Here is a 22472-nt window from a genome sequence, read left to right on the forward strand (position 1 = left end):
TACGGTAAATGTATATATTTATTGGTGTCAGTGTTATACCTATATGAACCTATATTCAAAATAACCTACCAAACTGATGTGTACAGAAATTAAAATAGAAATAAAAATCTGAAAAATTTGGAATGATTTTTTGAATTGGGAAAACAATATACGCTGACCGATTCAAGGGGGTGAGGATTACGCTCTAGTCGAATCGACGTGGAATGTCCCATATACAGACAATGGAGTTTATGGGTAGAGCGCAAAGTGAGTTATGAGCGAGAGTATAAATCTTGGGGGGAGTTACGTGAGGTAATACTTCGGCCATATTGACGAGCAATAATGGCTGGTGATTGATCCACCTTCCATCTTTCGCTTCACCCATGGAGACTAGAGTAAAGGAGTGGACACAGCGTGCTTCAGAAATGTACACGAAATCCCGGCCTAAAACGGCGGCGCTGCGATCAAAAAGATCGTAGTCATACATATATATATATATATATATTAGAGTGTCCCAAAAAAACCGACTATTTTTTTTTTTTTCAAAGAACATTGAAAAATCGTCAGAGTATCTCTAGAAAATGACCCTGTGAAAATATAAGCTCCTAATATTAATATTTAGAGGTGGCGATTTGTAATTTTCTATTTCCCATTTAAATAACATGGGAAATTTTTTTTTTTGAACTTTGGAATTTTGTGATGGGATAACGAGCTACTTCATAAGTATGACAAAATCAGGTCTTATAGGAAATTTGATGCTCTACAAAAAAGATCTGATTGACATTTTGCGTAAATCCAGCCGTTTCAAAAATATCGAACCTCAAACTTCGGACTGTTTAAAATTATGCTTTTTTTTCGTAAATACAACAAAAATTAATTTATATGTATTATAAACCCAGAATTATCAACTGAACAATAAATATATGCATATATTTGACGGAATGCAGATCCGAAATCATTAATAGATCCGAAATTATTAATATATGCATATATTTGACGGAATGCAGATCCGAAATTATTAATAGATCCGAAATTATTAATAATTTCGGATCTGCATTCCGTCAAATATATGCATATATTTATTGTTCAGTTGATAATTCTGGGTTTATAATACATATAAATTAATTTTTGTTGTATTTACGAAAAAAAAGCATAATTTTAAACAGTCCGAAGTTTGAGGTTCGATATTTTTGAAACGGCTGGATTTACGCAAAATGTCAATCAGATCTTTTTTGTAGAGCATCAAATTTCCTATAAGACCTGATTTTGTCATACTTATGAAGTAGCTCGTTATCCCATCACAAAATTCCAAAGTTCAAAAAAAAAAATTTCCCATGTTATTTAAATGGGAAATAGAAAATTACAAATCGCCACCTCTAAATATTAATATTAGGAGCTTATATTTTCACAGGGTCATTTTCTAGAGATACTCTGACGATTTTTCAATGTTCTTTGAAAAAAAAAAAAATAGTCGGTTTTTTTGGGACACTCTAATATATATATATATATATATTTTTAAATCAGGCACACTGTTACTACTTATTTCCTAACCTCAATGTGGCAAAATTCGTGCAGTGTTTATGTTTACATGTGTAAAACTTTTTCTTATTGATGTGCAGTGTTAATTAATTTATTATGTTTATTAAAATGGGTGTATCAAATTTCGTTGAATAAAAATAAGCTGAAACATTAGGATAATCATCGATGTAACGCTCCCAGTCAACAAACGAAAAGAACATACGAACACACAAAAATAGTTTCCTTAACCTCCGATATACTATCATTTAGGTGCGTCACTTTTCATTCTACCGCGGATCGGTCACTTTCATCGCGTGGACTAATTTTATTACTATATTTACGATTTTTTCGACCCGTGCGATGCTAGTGGCAGTGCGGAGAACTAATCGAAGTCTCCATGGCTTCACCCATGGATGGGATGTTTCCATCCATAAGTCGTTATACAGTCCAAGTGGTTATACCGTAACAGCACGGTATAACATGTGGCAAAATTTTTCAACTTCTCAAATCCTTTTTCAATAAAGTACAAAAAATTTGCATCGTATTGAATTGAATTTTGCTGTCAGCTTTTGATTACATACCGGGAGGATTCCTTGAGGGTTAACGATGCGAACGACGCTCCTCCAGCTGATGGGCAACCGAAGTTACATCTTACACGCAGTTAGTACACCCCAGATGTAACTTCAGTTGCCTATCTGCCGGAGAGTGCCTTTGTTCGCATCGTTAACCCTCAAGGAATCCTCTTGGCATGGTCAGCGTTGTACAAGAGAATGAAAATTATTATCTAGACAAAAGAGTATCTCTATACAAATCCACTTAGGTAAGATGAAAGTTAGACGAGCAGTAATTATCTCTCTGGGATATAAAATTATCATCATTTTCATAGAGATAATCGAAAAGACAACGATTATAAAAACCTAAGATTTTTATAGTGAAAAATAGGAATTCTTGGTGCGATGATGAAATATTTCTTTACGACTGGTGAAAAGAATATGATGTTGCTGCGGACAATTTTTTTGTCGATGCGAAGAAAGATTCAACAGAATTACTTTACCCGCCACGAACAAAAACATCTTACTTTGTTTCAAAGAATACTATTTGTAATCTAGTAAATTACGAAGAGTTTCTTTCAGAAATGAATTTTTTTTGAAATATTTATCTTTGCAAAATTACGGCAGACTCTTGACTTTGCGTAACGTTTCCTATATTTCAGTAAGCAAATTATTTTATCTTTACCGAAAAAAAAGATAAAGAAAAATAGCAGACTTATCAGGATGAAGATGAATCATATTATACATTAGAGTCGCATTATCTCTATTAGATAAAAAATGAAGTGTATCTATCTAATTGCAAGTTCATTATCTTAGATAAAATTATCCGGATAATTTACAACACTGCATATGGGTATATTATGTTGTCAACATTATTATATGTATAGTACCCACAGCAATTTGTTCCAATGCATGAAGTTAATTTCTGAAATTCGAAGCAAAAACTACAACTTAATCGTCACAAATACATTTCCTCTACGAATAAACACGATTTTCTGACTTGTCTTCTGGTTTTTCCACGTCCATCAAATTATACCTATTGGATAACAGAAAATATACATTTCACCAGGCGTTCTCATAGCAGAAATAACAGGATATCTGTGGGGGTCAAAATTATTCTATTCAACAATAGTAAGGAATTTGATTCGGGATATTGAATTGATTTGGCAAAGTTGATTAAATTTGTGGTGAGGGCGGCCACAAATTTCTGAGAAAAAAATTCCATGATGTTTCCAGATTTTCCAGGACCTAAAACCTAGTTTTCTCCGACATTTTCCTAGTTCTAGTAAGTTACTAAAACCTAAATAGTTCAACTTATTAACTCTATATTCAGTTGAAATTCAATTCGAATTGAAGAAAAACGTGATGTACAAAAAAGTCAGTTCAAGCCAATTTGTTTTCTCGACGAAAAAAGTAAACTTGTTACCTCAAAAAATCCTTTCTAATTCACACGATAGAAGACTGATATTTTTATTTTTGTAACGACCGAATTAAAAATCCCCTGACAATTCCAGGTTTTCCGCGACCCCTTTTAAATTTATCGCCAAGAGTTATACGAAAATAAATAATTCGTGCCACCAATCCACTGATTACACGCGTAAGTTCTATAAAAGGTTTACATATTACATGTGTGCACTTGGTAAGCGTAGGAGGTGAAAAGTTGTAGCTTTATTTCCTACAGCCACATGCCAGGCGGTTGCTCGCGTACCTAAACAAGTTCGAAACGAACTTTTAGTTTCAGAAGTCTTGACACGTGCGGTTCAAAAATCATTTCATCTTCCCCAAGCATCTAATTTTTCTTTGTTTTCGTCTGTTCTGTTTGCTTAATTTATTTCTTCGTTTAACATATGCTCTTTCGTTTTCCTTGCCATTTATCTATAATACACGTACATGTATACGTATGACGCATACTACCAAGGTGTCAAATCCTTGTACCAAGTTATCCTACGCTATCCCCCCTCAACGACCGATTTATCGCGTAACAAATCAGGACCGCAGGCAGCAGCTCTGCTCACAGTCAGTCAGTGGTCATAGGTGTCAGTGTGTGCAGGGACTGAATAATGTATAATGCTAACGTAGGGAGTGTTGAGTTCCGAGTCGATGTTGAAAGGGGTGAAATACAAGAGTAGTTGAGTGCACCTAGTTACACTCAATACTTTATTGACTTATCCAATTGTATAACGCAGGATGACAAGCATACGTACCTAGCTAATTACACATAGGTACGAATGCCAATTTAACACGGGGTATATCCGCGCTTGTATAATTTATGCAACCCAGCGTACATTTCGCGGATGGCTATTTGTGTCATGGTCCTTAAAATTCGAGATAGCGGTGAGTCGTCCAACCGTAAACATTCGAACAAACTAAACTCGGTTACACTCAGTTTCCGCAATGCAGGCGTATTTACTCTACGTTAAATTTTTTACGTAAAATTTCTATGATAGAACGCGGATATATTAAAATTAAATGCTTAACCATTTTGCTGGGCAATTTCCTTATAAATATAAATACTTCACTATAAACATGCCGTAGAAATATTAGTTTTCGTAGGACTTTTAAAACCAATTCAATTACTGGCAGTGCCATCGAGTGTGACATGGTGTATTGTGTTCCAAGTCCGGAAATTGGACGATTTCCTACAAGTATGAAATTTGTAGCATGAGCCGTAGGCTAGCGCAGTAATCACAAGTAAAAATTGCACATCCGTTCAATGACAGTGCTTAAAATGGAGCACATAAGTTGTACATACGCGCCGAAGGCATTTTACTTCACTTTTTGGAAACGGGGCACTTTACGCACGCTCCACAGGCTTCGAAAATGGAACTTTCCGAGCGAGCGTTGAAAGAAATCTTTTTTCGTTAATACTGCCTTTTTTCATGAAACTTTTGAAAACATGAAAGTCTTCACTTTTTATAAAATTGTTTCCTATTGCATTGTTTCATTACTATTGGATGTAAAGTTGTATAAAGTTCAGATTTTTTCAGTTCAAAAACCAATACTTTTTCTATAATATATTATGTATGTCACCATAGGCTAGGGGGGTAGGGGTAAAAATATAGAAAGATCAGAAATTTGAAGGGTCACAATATCGAATTTTTAAAGAAGCGAAAACTTAATTTATAATATTTTCAAATTTTGAAAATGAAGTATGTAGTCTGGACAGAGAAGTAAAACAATAGAAAGATCAGAACATAGGATACCAAACTGTGAAATCTTCAGAATTCCTCGTGATAATATAGAATTCTATACAGATTCTCGATTTTGTCGTTCTATATATTTTGAGACCTCTCTATATTTAATCTTTCTGTATTCCGACATCTCATATTTTCAATTTTCGATATCGATATTGCACATCGACAGGTATCGATATATAAAATATCGGTTCACTTAAATACTGTGTTGATAAAATCCATATTCGATATATAAACATGAATTTCAAAATTCAATTCTATGAGCTGATACGAATTTTGTAGTCTGTGGTACTGAAAATATCGTAAAAATACTCAAACAGCCTTTACAATCAATAAAAAAAGAGGTTCAAATTTTTTTTTATTAAAATAAATAAAAAAAAAAAAAAAAAAAAATGACGTCATACAGGTCTCAAAATCACTTGTTGAAATAAAAAATGTCGAGAGCAGCTCAACTCGATCAGACCAAAAAATGCAACTTTTTTTCTTCGAATTCCGATTTCCCATTTGAAAATAAAACAATTCATCTTTGCGTGTGATTTCGTAACTTATTCACCTAAAATTTCGTCAACGCAACACCTCTAGCAATTGCCGAGAAAGAAATATTAAAACCGAAAATACAAGATTTGAAATTGCAATGGGGGATGAATGAAAGCGGTATTACGGGATAGAGGTCTAGTATTGACAAGCGGTTATCAAAGCTTCGATCTCGTCGCTAATTTAAACTCAAAGAATGCAAGAAGGAGAAAGACCTGATATGAGGATACGGAAAGTAAAGGTGTTTGTTTGCGTGAAGTGGATTTTAATTATTACGGTCGTTGGACGTGATACTTGGAGAATAATTTAGGAATTGGTTTGTTGAGATTTGGAATTGGAAGTTGGAATAGAAGTTGACTGCTTAAAATATGGAATTGGAGTTGACTGATTGGAAGATGGGTTAGAAGTATACTTGATGAAAGTCAAAATACAAGTGAGTTAGAGACAAGGAGTGTGAATGCAGAGAAGGCGCAAGAATTCAGAATAATGGGGGACCGAAGCACCTGAATAAGAGTGATAGCGAGTGGAGTGAGCTCTCAAAGGCCCAGCCTGAGGCCGGATGGGAAAAGGACAGGTAAGGTACTGTAAGTTTACGAGGTAAAAGTTAGTAACGATATCGTGATGAAACATTGGTGAAAAAATCACCATTCTCTTAATTTTACAGTGATTTTGAACGAACTAAGATTTCGAAATATGAGTGGGTTTTATTTTATTACGGTTTAGTGAATTTCAGACAATATCGAAATCGCGAATTAACGGTGTTTCCGCAGCATGAACCGTTAGGATAACGTAACAAACTTCAATATAATATAAGTTTACTCTAAAAAATGAGTGGGGGTGTCAGTAAGTAATTGAGTGGCCGAAAAGGTGAGGAAAGGCAGGCCAGACGCAACAGCGGTAAGGTCAAGACTTGGTAAAGAGTCTTTTTTGTTATAATAAACATTATTCTTCGACTGTCCGTTAAAAAGCTTCTAGGGAATTTTTACCTGGCTTATTCGGATACGCTCGCTGAGTAGACCAAACAAAGAATTCCTAATATTTTATTCAACATCGAAATCCGATATTCGCTGATACAGTATCGACACAGGAAAATATCGGCACGCCGAATACCGTCTTTAACTATCTTGATATTTTTTCGATATACCGATACGACATGTATCGTCCATGTCTACGACAGGTGATGTAAAGTAAAAAGCTAAGGTGATCGAACTTGTTGCAGCTCTTACTAAAGAACGCGATTTTTTCGGTTTATTCAGATTTGGATCATTACACCAAGTATTAAAAATATATCGTATATACATCGGTGCGCGATCAAATTCACCAAAATTATGATAACGCGCACCCTGCTATACGTAGTTGAGTGGTGGATGTTGAGGATCTACTTGACGAGAACGAAGTGCCTCTGGGAGTTCCCCTTTAGTTCATCGTGATGTGATATCGTCTGGGGGGAGAATGATTTTTCCTCAATTCATTCCACGAAGCCCATTTTTACCAACGTCAGTTTGTGAAGAATTATGTGGTGAATAAATTGATCGATCAACGGCATATAATGAAATCGCGTCTCTTAAGCTGGACCGACCACATCGTTTTTTCAAACTAAGACGAAAACTGTAATTTGGTGCTAATTTTGAGCCCAAACCCCGATTTTGGTGCGCCAACCCCTTCCGAGATATGTGTGGTCAACCTAGGTTTACGGAAAGCTAAAACGACCATAAAAATTTTACAGTGAAGGAATGTAGGTATCGCAATGAAACAAGAACCAAAATTTGGTGCTAATTTGATGCTATTTTTGTACTCTATTTTTACAACATTTGTAGACGTACGAATTGTGCTTATTTTGTACTTGAGATTTGAGCGTGCTTTTATCACTAGAGGGATGGTTGGTTCAAATTCGCACTAATGTATTCTCAAAGCACCAAAATAGCACCAAATTTACACTGTATTCCAGTTACGATATTTAATCGAATTCAAGAAAAAATGTTGTGGTCGGTCCAGCTTCGCATGAGGCTACATTATCTGTGAATACCTCGAAAGGGGTTGGAGCACTGAAATTGGGGTTAGAGTACAGAAATAGCACCACATTACGGTTTTGGTCTCATTTCGAACAAATGATGTGGTCGCTCCAGGTTTAGAGACATCATAAAATCGGGTGTAGAGAGAAGAAGGTTATCTTGATACATCACTCCAGCTGTTATTTAATATTCTAGTAAGGTTTAGAATTGATTTTTTTTTTTTAACTATATCAACTAATTACTCAATCTGTAGAAGATGTATTAAAATTGTAAATCTTATTTACTGTTACAGAAGGCAATAAAGAAAATTTATTTAGTCGCCAAAATGTTGTGATACGATCAGGTCAAGACAGTTCTTTATGCTATACGTCCCTGCAATCTATGCTGAAACAAGAAATATTGTATTTGCTTGAAAATATGTTTATATACGGTAGATAATGCAATATTTCATCGACAGTTCATGATCCGTATAAGAAGTTATGAACCAAGAAGAACGTCGTTCTTCGTAAAACGAATGGAGGAAATTGCACTGATTAGAACAATCTCTACTGTAATAGTGATCAGTGAACAATACCGAATCAAAAGAACATTTGATCGATATAAAAATAATGGTCATTCATCGATATTGTGCTAATTGAAGTTAAGGAATTCGTAAATTGTTTCTAATCTGTACAACGTTTCGTTTGATATGTTTAAAGTTTCAGTAATTAAATATCCGGAAAAAGACATGATCCAAGAGGAGAATGCGTCGAAATTTCATTGTCAGTATGAAAAAATTACTGGTTAAAATGAAAATCAATACAGAATTGAATTCTCATGGATTTATTATTCACTCCTAATGTGGTCAAACGGGGAAATGCAATTTACAGGTATCTTCAATCGCGATTGTGAATAAATCTACATCGTGGAGTTAGAATAAAGAGACTCTCCATCAATTATTGTTCGACTACGCGAGTATGCACAGCTGCTGTAGCTTCTACACGTATAACACACCTATATGGCTATGTGTACATTCGAATAAATTAAGTGTTTTTTTTTTCTAAATTATATACGCGGGTAATTATTAATACAAGTGTTGAGTACAAATGGAATAAGAGAAGGCCGAACTTCTTTTTTTGCCGTTTGAATTCGATGTGTAAAGTGAGCGAAAGTTACCACGTTGCTACTGCACACAATTCTCTTCGCGGTGACATGTCATGGCGGAAGGAGCAGCAGGCAGTCATAGCGTGACCTTAATTCTTTCGATCGTAATCGACTTCTGACGGTAGTTATATCTATTCGATGCCCATCGCATCCGCGCCAAGCAGCGTTATATGCGAAGAATAAAATTTATCACGAAAGTGATCGCCGCTTTCACCAGGCACAGGATGAGAGACTGAAGTTGTTAACGTTAACGTAACGAAACGTCAGGAAAAAAATCGTCGTTGTTAGGCAATTTTAGAGTGACTTTTAAGGAGTTAGTAACGTTACTGTAACGATGCGTGTTTGGAAAAAAGCTCTACTTCGCACCTTTAGGAATGTGTTCGAAATTTAGTAAACCGGTACAAACAGAATATATTATTATTTTGCAAAGCTAACTTCTTGAAAGTTATTCTAAAATTGCCCAATAACGGTGATTTTTCACCTTGACGTTTCGTTACTAACTTCAGCCTCATAAAAATAAACCGTAGTAAATGGCGCATTATATATCGTTGTGCAGAGACTCGACCTTCATTTATGGTTCGACTTACCCAGAAAATCGTTCTTACCATTTTTATGGACACGATGACATTTTTCATGCTTTATAACACATTAATTTAAGGTTAAGGAAAATTTGTATGATACTCTTGTTTTACTATATCTTATACAGTGTATATATATATATTTTGTTTTCACCTGCTGGTACTGCTATGCGTATTTGTTGACGATGACGATGACAACGATGATGAGGATGATAACGATGTTAATCATCGTCGTCACCGTCATCTTCCACAAACACCAATAGCATCACCAGCAGGTGAAAACAGTCGATATAACATAAAGAATCAAAAAAACGTTTGGTTTTGCGGATATGGGTCAGCACGTCGCCGAATGAAGCAAACCTTCGCACATGTCCGCAGAATTACGCAACAACAACGCTCACGAATCACGATCAACGAGAGAGACCCCGTTTTAATATATATATATATAAAATACATACGGGTCATTCCATGTCAAATCAAGACATAAATTTTTGAATTTTGCAAAAAAAAAAAAAAAAAACCCATCTCAAAAATTTCAGGATCTTTTGAGATCAGTTAGAGGTACTCCAGAAAAAAATTGGAGCGAAAAATTTAATGGAGGTCATCGATTTTTACAATGTTGTAAATTTCAAAATTCTGCAAAAAACGATCTTTTGAAAAAACTTTAAAAAAAAATTTTTTTTTGGTAGTTTCGAGTATCCCCTTGAAAATCTAGCTCAGATCATTGGAGTAATTATAATAGTTTTCGAGACCTTTGACGCATAGGTTTAAGAAACAGGAAAAATAGTGGAATTTTAAAAGTTGCATAACTTTTGAAACATTTTGAATTTTTTTCCTTTGGCAGAACTTCTTTGTATGATGAATGAAAATTTCTGACCAAATTTCATCCAAAACAAAAGGGGTCGAGTACAACCATTGGTCGATTTGACATGGAATGACCCATACGTATTTATACATAATATCTAAAATACGATGTGCGTAAAATGGGGAGGGAGGGGAAATCATTTCCGCCTTAACGAACAAATTTCTGATCGTATAAATTAATCGGTCCCACGTGGCGGCATCAGTTTTACCTATTTTTTCGTTTTCGCTTTATCTGTGAACACGCATCGACATTATTCTTTACTAGTAAAAGTTCAGCTCTCAATCAAATATTGTTATTTTTTCAATTCAGTCTTCACCTCGCATTATTATATATTTCTAAAAAAAATCTGTATTCATATGAAATATACGTATTGTTTGGTACGATAAAAGCAAAGCAATAATCTGACGGAGGGTAAACTTTTTTTCTCACTTATGTATACGTACAACTTTCATATACTGTAATATGAATATTGCGATATTCAAGACGCAATAACATATTCAAACACTTTCTCAATTTTTGCACGAGGAATTTACGTTTCGCTTAATAGAGAAAAAAAAAACAGATATTAAATTTATAATCAGGAAATTGCTATTGGTTTCACCCCCAAAATGTGTTTTCCGACATCATGACGAAGGCGAAGCGTATAAGCGTAACCTAGTCTAGCCCTGTCTGACCTACCTACAGCAGACCGTTTAACCGTATATATATGTCTATATCATATACGTACACACTTCATGCATTAAACCTTTCAAGTCCATAGTGGCAAGTATTCTTACCAACCATTTTATATCAATTTTTTGTATATTTAGAGAAATTTTCCAACACATTTCTGATAGTTTACTACAAGGTTTTCAATACTCGAGAGTAATTTTTGCAGTATAATGAAATTTAATATTGTTAGAAACAAGTTGATAGCAAAAAATCGTTGAAATTGCAGGGATGATTAATTTCCGAGACAGTTACCCCTCTACACATGTTATACGTAAATCATAAGTTTTTGAGGTCGCTGATTACGAATCTGAAATCAGATTTTTAACATTCAAGATAGTGGATCCAATATGGCGGACGAAAGTTTCAAATTTCATCGAATCCAGAGAAAAAAAACTCTGTCCAGGTGTTTTTGGGGTCGCTGGTTATTTCTGAAATCAGATTTTGTAAATTCAGTATGGAAAATCCAATCAGCGACCCCGAGAAGTCCCGCAGAGTTTTTTGGCCGTATTCGATCAAACTTGAAATTTTAGTCCGCCATATTGCGGCCGACGTGTCGAATTTTTGAAATCTGATTTGAGATTCGTAATCGGCGACCCCAAATATCCTGGAATACTATTTTGTTATGAAAGTTGACTCAGCACAGAGACCGCAAACCGTGACGCAAGAACAACAATTCAAAGTTGACTATTTGCGCTCGAGTTGACTATTTCCCTCCTCGAGGCAGGCTTTACACTTGCAATCGAAAGTTACGTGGCGTTTAGGATACCGGGTAAACTTCTTTTATTAACCATAGAACGTGCCGCCGCTTCTTTCATGCATATTTTATTATCCGCTAAGCCACAGCTCAACGTCATTACATAACGAAAAATTGCAAATCTCTATATTTGGATTAGCATTGATATTGCGAACAGTCGACTCGCAATATATGTATAATAATGTATGAAAATATGATAGATCGAATAATCTAATCGGCTCAAGGGGATGTCAAACCTCTGTCAAATGAGACAAATCGTTTTTTTTTTGCAATACTTACTCTTTCTCAGTACGAATGAAATATCTTCAAACTTTGGCTGATTATAGGACTCCTTGTGATGGAGCTTTCGTTTTGACTAATGAAAGTTCATAAAATTAATGAAACACGAGGTATGTGTAATGTTGAACCGTGAGATAGATTACCGGACAAAAAACGTCACATCTAATAGTCACAGGTTGAAATAAGAGGGGGAAAACAGCTGCAGCAAGCACGCGTATATAATGTATACCTGTATATATATTCTTGTAATACGAATACGTTTATTATATTATACTCGTCATGTAGTTATCGCTACAAACTACGTATAATATAAAGATGTATTCCATATACATATAGAGGCACGCATTATACTTCATCAGCGACAGTACGAACATCACATACATCTGCACGTGTGTACATAGAATGTTTGCAAATGAGGTTGAAGTTCGTAACGTTAATATATCGATGCATATTCAAGAAAAAACGTTACTTCGCAACTTCAGAATCGTTTGAAATTCAGTAATCCACAATTAAAGCAAAACGTACTCACGTTGTGCAGACTAAACGTTTTCAAAATCTTTCCGAAATAGTAAATTAACGAGTTTTGTGTCGATGCTTTATTATCTTAAAATTACTAACTTCAATTCTGTTGTTTGCAGATGAATTATTTTTTGGCGCTAATCCGAACTAATCCGAAAGTCAATTACACTGCACTTGTTGTCACCGTACAATGTGAAAAAAAATTCAAAGTTTCGGGTCAATCAGTTAATGTCAAACTCAAGACTAAAGATTTTTTTTACGCTTATTTTCAACAATCTTTCAACATTTTGTTTTAAGTATCCGATATAAATTAAATATTGACAACTCAACTTTTGACAAGATTTATTAAATTTTTCTTTAATGCAAAAATTTAGCATTTCTTTTCTTTACTCTCAAAAGAATAGAAAAGAACGCTCGAGCATGTGAAGTTCGTTGAATTTCCATTGGTTCATTTTCCATGAATGAAAGACAGCAGCTTTTGAGCGGACTTTAGCTAAAATCGATTTTCAGTCGCACTAGTGGCCAATATTCAATAAATTACTGTCTGTGTATCAGAAAAAATAAAGTCAATTTCAGTAGGAAAACGTAATATTCGTAATCGCAGCACGCATATCTGTAGGTGATTGCAATATGAGCGTATTTGTGTATAACTACGTAATGCATGTATACATAAGTATAATGTATAAATATGTATACATACATGTATGTAACATACGTAATATGCGCCGATCGCATCATCGGAGCTTCGGTCACTTCTGAACAATAGAAAGTTTCATTCGGAAGATTAATACATTGATGAAGTAACGATCAACGATGAATAAAACGAGAACGAGCGAGCGAGTCATGACTGGATATGAGCAGCAATAAACTTGGCCTTTCAATTCTCAGTCGTATATGTATAGTTTTCGGATACGATTGTATAAACGAACGCGAGTAGCAAATATACCTAAGAAAGTCCAAAGTCCTGAAGAAGAAATTGTGAGCCTGAACATGCTTGCACACCATGCATGTAAGGAATTCGGAAATATCTAGTTTTTCCTCTGATGTGAGAAATAACGGTTATACATATGCGTGTATTCATTTTGTTTCTCGGCATCACAATATTTGATAATAATAATTATTTTTTTTTCATTCGTGTACAAACGCGTTGCTCCGAGTTCATAAAACACGCCAAAAGTATATAATTATACAATACCTTGTCTCTCAACATACCGGGATAATACGTATGTATTCATTTTCTCTCCCGTACGTTGATTACAATTATCTAAGAATTATTAGCCGCAGAACCGAGAAGACGAGTTGACGAGCAACGCGATTAATAAAAGAAATCCAGACCGAGGGACTGAAATGTGGTGATATTTTAAACGGAAATCCAACATCAACATATATGCTTCGTATCTCAGAATTATAAACTAGTTCTGATATTTCGAAAAAATTGTGCACCGGAACAAAACACACGGCAATTGGTTGGTTATTTTTCAACTTATTATAACATTTTAATAACTGATTTCAATAATCTCCCGATCATCCACTCGTCCAATCGAACGTTCAATTTTTTCATCTACGTTTAACGGAACGTAAAAAAGAAGAAAAACTTTACGTCACGAGATTTGCCTACACGACGACTCTTGTGAGTAAATGTAGTAAATGATTACCATTTATTTTTATTATATACATTCGGTAAACGTATTCGTTCGGTAGATTAAATTCGTATCAGAGATGAACTACGATGTGTGTAGACATACGCGTAACTTTAATCACGCACACAACTCGAACCATGCGTTTAAATGATTGTACACATATGCTCCGTGTGGTATATTTTTAGATGTATAAAAACTTTTTTTCTCCGGAAAACCAAACTCAACGATCCTCGACAGCAATGTAGGTATGTCAAGTATTATTTCGCACAGTGCGAAAATGATCGGACGCGACGAACGAACGTACGTACGTTTAATGAATTATAAATGAATCATTTCTTCGGTAAAAGTGTTCTCTACTCAGTCGTACAATTAACGGTATAGTGTAACAATGAAGGAGGCACGTGGTGTTGGTATCATACATGCGTTCCGAACTCAAGTTTGAAATTCAAGTTTCAACAGACTCGTTTTTGTTGTCCGAAATTAACACAACTAGAAATTAAGGAATTAAAGAATAGAACAAATGATGAAAAGTTATGGCCGAAATAGTCTGATCGTCATTGTTGAGAAAGTTGCCACAATTTCTTCTTCCATGGTAACGCGAATTAAAGACGTCGATTGGCCCGATATTAAAGAAGCCAGTGAAGTCGTGTTTAACGAGTAAACTACGGTGTAACAGAAGCAAAGATAGAGAGAGAGCGGGAGAGAGAGAGAGAAACGAGAGGGGAGGAGTGGTAAGGGAGAACGGAAGGAGGGGGTAGATAAGAAATAAATGTAAAAGGTAAAAGTTTGGCGAAGAAGGAAAGCGACAAGTGTAACGTAATGGCGATAGCTGGCGGTTAGGCGATGGTAGAACGCCGCGGCCGTCGGTCGAATAGCCGACAAGTGCGCGTATTAAGGGGGAGGAATGAAATAAATGCGCGTGGCTGCCGAAGCGTCTCTACTCCCGCCATATCAGCGACGTAAACCACGCATCTTTTCACGAACACGTAACACCCACGAATGAATTGGAGCGCAGACACGCGCGCTTCGGATATTCTTCGGCTATAGCTAGGCCACCTATCTGTGCATCTATCTACCCGCCTGCTTGCCCGATGCTTATTGCGTTTGCCTGCGAAGAAAGACGCATGGATGGCAGAGCGTAGGCATCCTAGCCAGGAACCCGGTAAAACTATCGCTGATTATGCACCGGAATTATGTAGGGATTTGTCTACGTACCTCTTTCTAACGAATCAATCATTCGCCGAGATGAGTGACGGTGTAATATTTCGCCGTTGGAGAATCACCCTTCGAATCACGGCACACAATGTTAGTCGGGCGCACTTGGCGTTTCGGTGTTTGGTCCCGGTTTAACCCGAGTTTTTCTTGTTACTTTGGGCTTTTGGTTGCACAATTTGGGCCCAAGGGTCCCGCGCGCCCACCCGACACCCCGCACTCGCGAAAGTCACTCAATTGTCAACCGAAATAAGTAATAATTAACAGAGAACGCTTGCGAAGCACGGCCGAGCGACTCTCTCCCTCACTGGAGGAAAATGGCGGCCCCCCCGAGCGAGTAGCGCGCGCCTCCGATCATCGCCGAAATAATACGAACGACTGAATTACAAATGTTGTCCAATGTATTTTCACCGTTCGAATATCCGCCGATCGTCAAACCAGCTATGGATGGATGTTCGCCGATACCCCTTCCGACACGTTTCGCAAACCACGCGATTTTTATTTCAGAGTATTTTCAAACAGGATTAGCCTCGCTCACGTCGAAAGCTCACTCATCACTCGTCGTTTATATCTTCGTAAGCAACGCGCTGTCGTTTCGATGCATCGGGAAGTTGTGTCGTACGGATTTGTTCTTTCTACGTGTAGTATGTATAGGTATGTACATACCTTTCGCTTGACCGCAAAACTGTATTGTTTTTAATTGATAATTAGTATCACGCAGATTGACAAATTGGTAATTGCATCACTGAGCAAGAGAGGTAATTCAGCGGCAACAATTAACACGTTTCAAGTGACGATACAAAGCAGTTGTACAACGTGGAGATGTCGACTGGCAATCTTTCGAATGGCGCCATCTGTTCGAGAAACACAAATGTTGCAAGTTCATTATTTACTCGCGTGTAGCACCAAGTTAGGCGAAACTGCAGTCAAGTCTTGTATAAACGCAAATCCGTAGCATAGTCTGTTTGGAGTGTATGGTCCGAGGTCTGTTTACACCAGTCAGCTGGAAGATAATGGACGGGTTTTGATTTCAGCTACTAATGCGTAGTCCGTCAAGGCGTTCCACTGGCAATTCTTTGACACTACACGACATCAGAGAATAATTTGAATCAAATTGGAGCGATTTAATTCGAAGAGAATTGAACATGTCGGACGTTAAGAGCTTGGAGCACCCAACTTTGAAGGTAAATAAGCATGTTTCGTCACTTCGAAACGTCAGAATTTATTATGATGGCTGAACCTGAATCCTCTTCGAATTCATCAAACTCGGCTACACGATGGGAAAATTTTCTTCTTTCAGACACTTATAATATTCAGGCAAACAAAAAAGGTTTCCTTTTACAGCCGTTATCTGAACTTCCCAATATTGTTATCGTTTTTTATGAAAGTATGATAAGATTGACGAATAATTCTTTGAATAACTGTCATACACACCCGCGTAAGAATTTTTTTTCTCGCCCAAAGGCAGACTTCATCTTTGCATTGTTTTTTGTGTAAATCACTCGTTTGTAGTTTGTGATGGTCAGTCTTACGGTAGTTTTTCTTTCTTTCTTTTTGTCATTTCTTGACAAGTAAATACTACTTTCAATTTATGGTGTATCAAAAACATGAAGAATACTATTTGTATTCACTTACTCAATGCCATTTCTACCCTGTCTGAATAATGTATTCACAGTTGATGATAACGCTATTGTCGAGGTACACATGGCAGATCTGATTTTTTTTTTTTTTTCTCCTATTTATAACTGAAACAATTTATTCCCTGCTTGACCTTGGATTACTACAGCCGATTACAATTCGTACTTGTTCTGTATTGTCAAGATATTTTACGCGCCTCGTATATTCTTATTTTGATGTAAAATATCAAGTCCACAGATTGCAGACCATTTATTATTAATAATACTATTTTGAAATAGCTGAATTATAAGACATTTAGAAATAACACCAATTATAATTATTTTTCGCTTTACACTCAGCTTATCCCATTTTTATATAAAACTTCGACACATTATCATTTTCATCGTTAAAACACACTTAGAATAACAACTATTTTCTGCATCCTACATTAGAACTTCAAGCATGAAAAATATTAGACGTACTTCGAATGATGTTAATAAAAAAATTCCGGAATCTCTGTGGTACTGAGCATACCTTTTTTATTTAATCCAAGATGATTTTTTATTCATTTTTCCGAAGGATCGATTTTTTGGAACATTTCACGCTTGTCTATCGTTGTTTCTTCGTCCACACCTTCAAGATGTTTCTCAGAAATTTGTCCAAGATTAACGAGAACTAGAGAACAAAAATTTTCACTGGCTTGTGTTATTTAAATGACAAAGTAATGATTCAATTAACGCATAGCTTGACCTTCTCCTCTAGCTGAGATATTGTCAAAATTCAGATATAAATATGTAAGACATACAAAATGTAAAAATTCACAAATAGCATCATTTTATTCCCATCAAATCATGTACCGCATGCAATCTCACGAATTATAATATCCTGCACTGATTACAGGGAGACGACACAATGGATGAACAGTTTTTGTCAACAGATTCTTATACAAAAATGAAAAAATCTGCATTTAACAATTGGTTTGGCTTGTAATACTGAAAAACAATCGATTATTGTCAAAAATTGTCAAGAGAGAACTTCCTATAATTCCACACATCACTCCAATATTTTCAAAGATTGATTAAATTTTGTATTTAGTTTCCAATTATTGAACAAAGCTTACTGAAAACCGATATCAACAATACAAGCTGTGTGAATATCTGATCCAATTTACAATTAATTGTGTTCTAGGTGCCGTACGAGCTATTAAATAAAAAATTTCGATCAGCTCAAAAGACTTTGGATCGTGAAGTTTCTCATGTCCAGACAGCGGCAAACGAATTGGAGAAAGGATTAGTGGGAGAATCAGGGGGGGTGGCCAGCGGCGAAATAACTCGTCTGTTAGGAGGTGTTGTAGCTAGACTTCAAGTGCTCAAGCGTAAAGCACAAGAATCAATCGCAGAAGAGCTACAGGCTGGTATGGTCTGCAAAAGACGACTGGATCACTTGAAGGAACATGCCAATACAGCGCCAAGTGCTGTCAACCAGTGGAGAAGACAAAGACTGGACAGGATGCTGGTTGAATATTTCTTACGCAAGGGATACTATACGACTGCCACCAAGTTGGCTGATAATAGCGAATTAAGGGATCTGACTAACATTGGTAAACAGTAATGTTGTCTGAAGGATAATTCCTGACTATTGAAACACGTACTGTAAACTATCTTTTCCTTTCTGAAAAATTCGTGCAATTATAAAAATACCTATGTAATGATAATCATATTTATTTTGTACTTCATTCATTCCGCATTCTTTACCAGTTTAGGTATTAGCTATTTTAAAATGACTCAATCGTACAGAGGTGACATTCTTGATTTTACCTATTAGTAGAACGTTTTTTTAAGAACATCTGTAATTTTTAACCCCATCATTTTGATATCAAAAAAACGAAGTAAAAATTTTACTTTTCCACAATTACTCAAGGCCTTGTGTGGATTGGTGATCAAAACATGCCAACGAACTAACTCTAATCTAGAAAGAATGAAAGTTAAACTTCAAGATTACATATTGATCTTTATCACATCTTTAATATAAAATCTCATTAATCTTTTAACTTAATTTTATTTTAGTACTTTTAAAATTCCCGTCATACCAGACTTACCTTACCTCTTCATCTTTATTCCAGATGTGTTTATGGTATCAAGAGAGGTGGAAAAATCTTTGGCCAATCATGAGACAACAAGATGCTTGGGATGGTGTCATGATAATCGGTCCAAGCTGCGCAAGCTGGGCAGCACTATGGAGTTCAACGTACGTGTACAAGAGTTTGTTGAATTGGTACGAGCAGATCGTCGACTAGATGCGGTAAAACATGCCAGGAAGTGCTTTGCCAACTATGATGACTACCAGCTTCAAGAAATTCAGTGCTGTATGGGGCTATTGGCATTTCCAGTAAACACAGAATTGAGTCCTTATAAAGATTTGCTTGACGAAAAAAGGTGCGATTCATTAATTGGTTCAATTAGATTCTAGAATGTACCTTGTTTTAATGTTATTTTAGTAACTTTTCGATAAATTCAGTTTTATATTACAATTTGTGTTTCAGTTTATTCAGAGTTTAGATTATAAATGATTGTATTGTTATTAATTTACCTAATTCGGATTGATCGTAAAAAAATTTTTTTAAATCTGTAAATTGAATTTGATATCGATGTTTACATGTAGAATTCTCTTCGATGTCTTATATAATGTTTATATTTGCCATCAAGTCAAGGTAGTAATCACACGTTTTTTTAATCGATCATCCTCCAATATTTTCACTCGAACTATGCGACTCCTTCCGAGAGCATGCGTTAAGCATCTCTATTAATAAAATCAAGCGACTCCTGATATAGGAAAAGAAAAAAATTAAGACTTCAAAGTTATAATTAGGCTAATGTAACATAAGTAGTAAATACAGGGACCCTTACTTTTCGTAGCACTTGAACTCGAAACAGGTTTTGAAGTTGGGGCCTTGATTCGAAAGGATAACTGGCCAAGAAATTTGAGTTCGTATCTGAAGAATAAGTGATGTTTACATTTTTTTCCACCTCAAAACAACTTGCCTCCCCTGATTAAAATAATGTAAGTTTTGACTAGTTTTTGTGTTCTTGTTTGTTTGCCTATGTGAATCCTGAATATTCCAGGTAATTAATAGTACTTTTGTTCCAAAGGTGTGAACATTATTATTCGTCATAATAAGCGTAAAGTATCCACGCAAAATGTTCATGTTTTGCAGGCGTCAAGTAGCACTTTATACCTGCTAAGACGATTTCCAAAAAATCTGAACCTTTCAGCGTACTTCACACTTCCTATGGTGGAAAGTAAGTTTCTTGAAAAGGATTTGCAGTTTAGGTCGAATTGTTGTAGGATGATCGACTAAGACAATATATGCTAACTATCCTAACTCAGTCCCCAGTAGGAATAAACATTTTCATCAACATCGACGTTTTCTTCTTGTTTCTTTGCAATAGTTTTAATCACAAAAAAAATTTGTTCTTCAGATGGGAAAGGTTGATTGAACAGTTTCGCCATGAAAACTACAGGCTATTTCAACTGGCTAGTCAAAGTGTATTCACTGTGGCATTGCAGGCTGGTTTGTCCGCTCTTAAAACTCCACAATGCTACAGCGTTAACAGGGAAGGCAAAAATCCGAGTTGCCCAGTTTGTAACGAGGCATTAAACGAACTTGCAACTACTCTACCTTTTGCTCATTGTTCGCAATCTCGACTTGTCTGCAGTATCAGCGGCAAACCACTGAATGAATACAACCAACCAATGATGATGCCTAATGGATATGTATATGGTGAACATGTGAGTTACCCCGGTTTTCATTTTTTTTTTTTTTTTTTTCCATCCATAATATAGTGAATTAAATTTTTTTCTCGATTACGAACATTTGTAGCAATGTTTTCACTTTTTGGAACCAGGTCAAAGCTTTTGAATCATTTCAGTCACTGAAGAAAAGAAAAGGTCGAGTTGCGGAGACATGCAATAAATAAAAATTTATGGCGGCAATTGTTAATACAAAAAAAAAGTGTAAAGTAGATTTAACCAGTATCGTTGCTAAAAATGTAATATTTACAGGCTTTAGAGAAAATGGCACAGGAAAACAATGGAACTGTCATCTGTCCGAAAACCAAAGAAGTATTCCCATATAAGAAGATTGAAAAAGTTTACGTCATGTAAAATACTCGTACTATAAATATTTTCAAGTGTATAATATAAAGTAGAATCTTTTTTTTCTCTATCTCATTCTCTCATGTGAATTTTGAATAAAAAATTATCACTTCTTGTATGCTACACCTTAATCGTAAAATAAAATCTATTTTCAGTGAAAAATTATAGTTTCTATTTCAGCGAATTATTCTCCACGACATACAGCGTTTATGCTGTCACTATATTGGATATTTGTGTGTACAAACTGTATCACATGTATTGAAGATTCCTGTGTTTGAATCACAATAATGCAGAGGAAAATGCCATATTATTAATCCCGAAGAGTGTTGATTTCGGTTGGGAATATTTAATTTGATCAGAAATTCGGTATGAGAGTACTTCAGACTGTTTTCGCTGAATAGCATCTTTATGTTCAATAAATATGTAAATCATCATGAAATTACCGTAAATTTCATTTGTTATGAGTCATCTCTTCCTTCTCTTAACTACATATGTACATGAAACTCAACATCCTTCTGTTTGCTTGTGCGGATGTTACCTTATAACTCCAGAATTACTGAACCGACTGATTCTTTTTTCCTATGGATAGATTATATTTTTTTACAACCAGATCAATAGCTTTGGCGATATAATAACATTCGTAAGCCAAGGCGGAACAGGACTACACACTTTTGTGACTGCTGACTGAACTCTTACAGATAAAAAACATTATACTCCAGTGTTTTCAAGGTGTCAATGAACTCTGTTAAATAGTAGCGAGAGCATGTGTCTATGTCTAATAGTTTTGCCACAAAACGCATTGGAAAATATTCGTGGGTGTGGCCGCAACGTGTTGCTACTTTATAATATCTTAGACAAATGAGTCACAAACTCCAATATCTAGTTGAAGAGTACAATTTCGAAATTTTCAGGTGAGTTGAAAAATTAACGACGGAGCCAGGAATCGAACCTGGTATCTAGAGATGCTTTACCGGAGACTTACTCCACTAGACCACCTAGCCGCCCTGACTACATGTCATTAATTTCTCTCATCACCTGTATTTCAAACATTGTTCGTTTTCGTGTGCCCTTGAATATATTTACATTTAAAGTTCATCACGATAGCACATATTTTGACTTTGTGTGTGAAGCTTGTTGACATGTGCACACATGTGACGTCTGTATGTGGCTATTAATGTGAATTACATTAATTTAGCAATTTTGAACGGCGG

The 22472-nt window shown here is 35.7% G+C and overlaps 2 protein-coding genes across 8 annotated transcripts in view; one reads left to right on the top strand and one right to left on the bottom strand.

Moving 5' to 3' along the window:
* The window catches only part of LOC107227023 (C-terminal-binding protein), a 49205-nt gene extending 33338 nt beyond the window's left edge, over positions 1–15867 (bottom strand). For 2 of the 7 annotated variants that reach the window (XM_015668036.2, XM_015668037.2), the window contains exon 1: positions 15493–15866. The gene's annotated coding sequence lies outside the window, so the exon portion shown is untranslated. Of the gene's footprint in view, positions 1–15492 lie in introns of all 7 variants that reach the window. The other 5 variants (XM_015668039.2, XM_046733556.1, XM_046733550.1 and 2 more) reach the window with 4 other exon arrangements.
* Positions 15868–16431: 564 nt separating this feature from the next.
* On the top strand, positions 16432–21423 carry LOC107227027 (E3 ubiquitin-protein transferase MAEA). Its single transcript, XM_015668043.2, has 5 exons — positions 16432–16673; positions 18295–18706; positions 19229–19541; positions 20586–20895; positions 21169–21423. The coding sequence occupies exons 1-5, from the start codon at positions 16635–16637 to the stop codon at positions 21268–21270; spliced, it is 1176 nt and encodes a 391-aa protein (XP_015523529.1). The 5' UTR covers positions 16432–16634; the 3' UTR covers positions 21271–21423.
* Positions 21424–22472: the final 1049 nt, after the last annotated feature.

This window comes from Neodiprion lecontei, chromosome 1 (assembly GCF_021901455.1).
Source record: "Neodiprion lecontei isolate iyNeoLeco1 chromosome 1, iyNeoLeco1.1, whole genome shotgun sequence".
Lineage (NCBI taxonomy): Eukaryota > Metazoa > Arthropoda > Insecta > Hymenoptera > Diprionidae > Neodiprion > Neodiprion lecontei.

Bases quoted from the DNA above. Each gene is read 5' to 3' on its own strand.
- LOC107227027 (XM_015668043.2), top strand. From the start codon at position 16,635: ATGTCGGACGTTAAGAGCTTGGAGCACCCAACTTTGAAG. The intron at 18,707-19,228 runs GTAAACAGTAAT...TCTTTATTCCAG, and splicing joins AAGGGATCTGACTAACATTG to ATGTGTTTATGGTATCAAGA. The intron at 19,542-20,585 runs GTGCGATTCATT...TTTGTTCTTCAG, and splicing joins GATTTGCTTGACGAAAAAAG to ATGGGAAAGGTTGATTGAAC.